Genomic DNA, 2,226 nt, shown 5'->3' with positions numbered 1-2,226 from the left:
CTCCACACCTGTGTGTGTGTGTGTGTCCACACCTGTGTGTGTGTGTGTCTCCACACCTGTGTGTGTGTGTCTCCACACCTGTGTGTGTGTGTGTCCCCACACCTGTGTGTGTGTGTGTGTCTCCACACCTGTGTGTGTGTGTGTCTCCACACCTGTGTGTGTGTGTGTGTGTGTGTGGTGTGTGTGTGTGTCTCCACACCTGTGTGTGTGTGTGTCTCCACACCTGTGTGTGTGTGTGTGTGTGTGTGTGTGTGTGTGTGTGTGTGTGTGTGTGTGTGTGTGTGTGTGTGTGTGTGTGTGTGTGTGTGTGTGTGTGTGTGTGTGTGTGTGTGTGTGTGTGCGTCCCTCTCCCAGTGAAGGATACTGAAGCTGCGGTCTGTGATCCCCAGATGCCACATGTTGATCCTCAGGTCATCAGCTGACAGGTACGTCTCTCCGTCACTGTTGACCGATATGGAGTTAACATGGTAGGTATGACCATTGGAGAACACCCTCCTAGGACGCACCTCCACCATCAGGTCTGTAGGTCTCAACACAGGAACCTGGGAGGGAGGGAGGGAGGGAGGGAGGGAGGGAGGGAGGGAGGGAGAGGGAAGCAGGGAAGGAGGGAGGGAGTGGAAGGGAGGGGAGGAAGGAGGTAGGAGGAGGGAAGAAGGTGGGCGGGAGGGGGAGAGAGGGAGGGAAGAAGGTGGGCGGGTGGGAGAGAGAGGGTTAGGGATCAGGGGATGGGCTGAATGAGGGACAGAACAAGAGCTGTGTGTGTATGTGTGTGTGTGTGTGTGTGTGTGTGTGTGTGTGTGTGTGTGTGTGTGTGTGTGTGTGTGTGTGTGTGTGTGTGTGTGTGTGTGTGTGTGTGTGTGTGTGTGTGTGTGTGTGTGTGTGTGTGTGTGTGTGTATACCTGTAGTGATGTGACTGTAGAGATGTCCTTCATCCTGCCCTCCTCGTCTTTCAGGTTGTAGCCTTCCGGTTGCTTGTCTCGCTCACTCACCTTCCACAGCTTGATGGTCTTATCTGACACACACACACACACACACACACACACACACACACACACACACACACACACACACACACACACACACACACACAAACACACGTACAAACACACGTACAAACACACACACACACACACACACACACACACACACACACACACACACACACACACACACACACACACACACACACACACACACACACACACACACACACACACACACACACACAGAGATAATGTTTGAGACCAAGGCAGGCTGCTTCCTGTCCGTCACGCTGTAATCTACAGGAAACGGCTGTAAACGGGTCAGTTTCCTCCTTTCATTTAACACCACGAGAGGAGTGGACATTCACAACTATAAGATGTTGCACAATATTTAAATATCATATATATTTTCAAATATAATATAATCTCCCTCTTTTCTGAATGTTTATTGGTAGTGAATGCAAGTTTATGTGTGAGTTTGCGTTGAGCAGGAAGTATGGAATTATGGGTCATGTAGTTTACTGGCCGTTCTCAGTGTTCTATTAGAGGACGAATATAGGTAATAAACTCAATTTATCGTTGGTGGAGAGTAGGATTACGGGTAGTCAACTGACAGTTTGTGGCAAGGAGGATTATGGGCAATGTAGTCAACTCACTGTTTGTGGAAAGGAGGAATTATAGGTCGTCTTCTGCTAGGGGAGGATTATGGGTTGTGTAGTCTATTGACTGTTGGTGGAAAATAGGAATTATGGGTAGTGTGTTCTACTCACAGTTGGTGGAAAGGAAGATTATGGGTAGTGTCTGCTAGAGGAGGACTATGGGTAGTATTCTGATTGAGGAGGACTATGGGTAGTGTTCTGATAGAGGAGGACTATGGGTAGTATTCTGATAGAGGAGGACTATGGGTAGTGTTCTGATAGAGGAGGACTATGGGTAGTGTTATGATAGAGGAGGACTATGGGTAGTGTTCTGATAGAGGAGGACTATGGGTAGTATTCTGACAGAGGAGGACTATGGGTAGTATTCTGATAGAGGAGGACTATGGGTAGTATTCTGATAGAGGAGGACTATGGGTAGTGTTCTGATAGAGGAGGACTATGGGTAGTATTCTGACAGAGGAGGACTATGGGTAGTATTCTGAGAGAGGAGGACTATGGGTAGTGTTCTGATAGAGGAGGACTATGGGTAGTGTTCTGATAGAGGAGGACTATGGGTAGTGACCTGATAGAGGAGGACTATGGGT

General features: G+C 48.7%; 1 protein-coding gene across 1 annotated transcript in view; it reads right to left on the bottom strand.

Moving 5' to 3' along the window:
- Positions 1–219: 219 nt before the first annotated feature.
- The window catches only part of LOC129842005 (serine/threonine-protein phosphatase 2A 55 kDa regulatory subunit B gamma isoform-like), a gene marked incomplete at its 3' end in the record, with an annotated part of 15,117 nt that continues 13,110 nt past the window's right edge, over positions 220–2,226 (bottom strand). The window contains exons 4-5 of the mRNA XM_055910380.1: positions 900–1,012; positions 220–542 (exon numbers count right to left, since the gene is read on the bottom strand). Of these exons, the coding sequence (XP_055766355.1) occupies positions 220–542; positions 900–1,012 (436 nt within the window). The remainder of the gene's footprint in view (positions 543–899; positions 1,013–2,226) is intronic.

The sequence above is a fragment of the Salvelinus fontinalis genome, unplaced genomic scaffold (genome assembly GCF_029448725.1).
Source record: "Salvelinus fontinalis isolate EN_2023a unplaced genomic scaffold, ASM2944872v1 scaffold_0005, whole genome shotgun sequence".
Taxonomy (NCBI): domain Eukaryota; kingdom Metazoa; phylum Chordata; class Actinopteri; order Salmoniformes; family Salmonidae; genus Salvelinus; species Salvelinus fontinalis.
The sequence above is the reverse complement of the archived record's forward strand: the minus strand, read 5'-3'. Positions and strand labels throughout refer to the sequence as shown.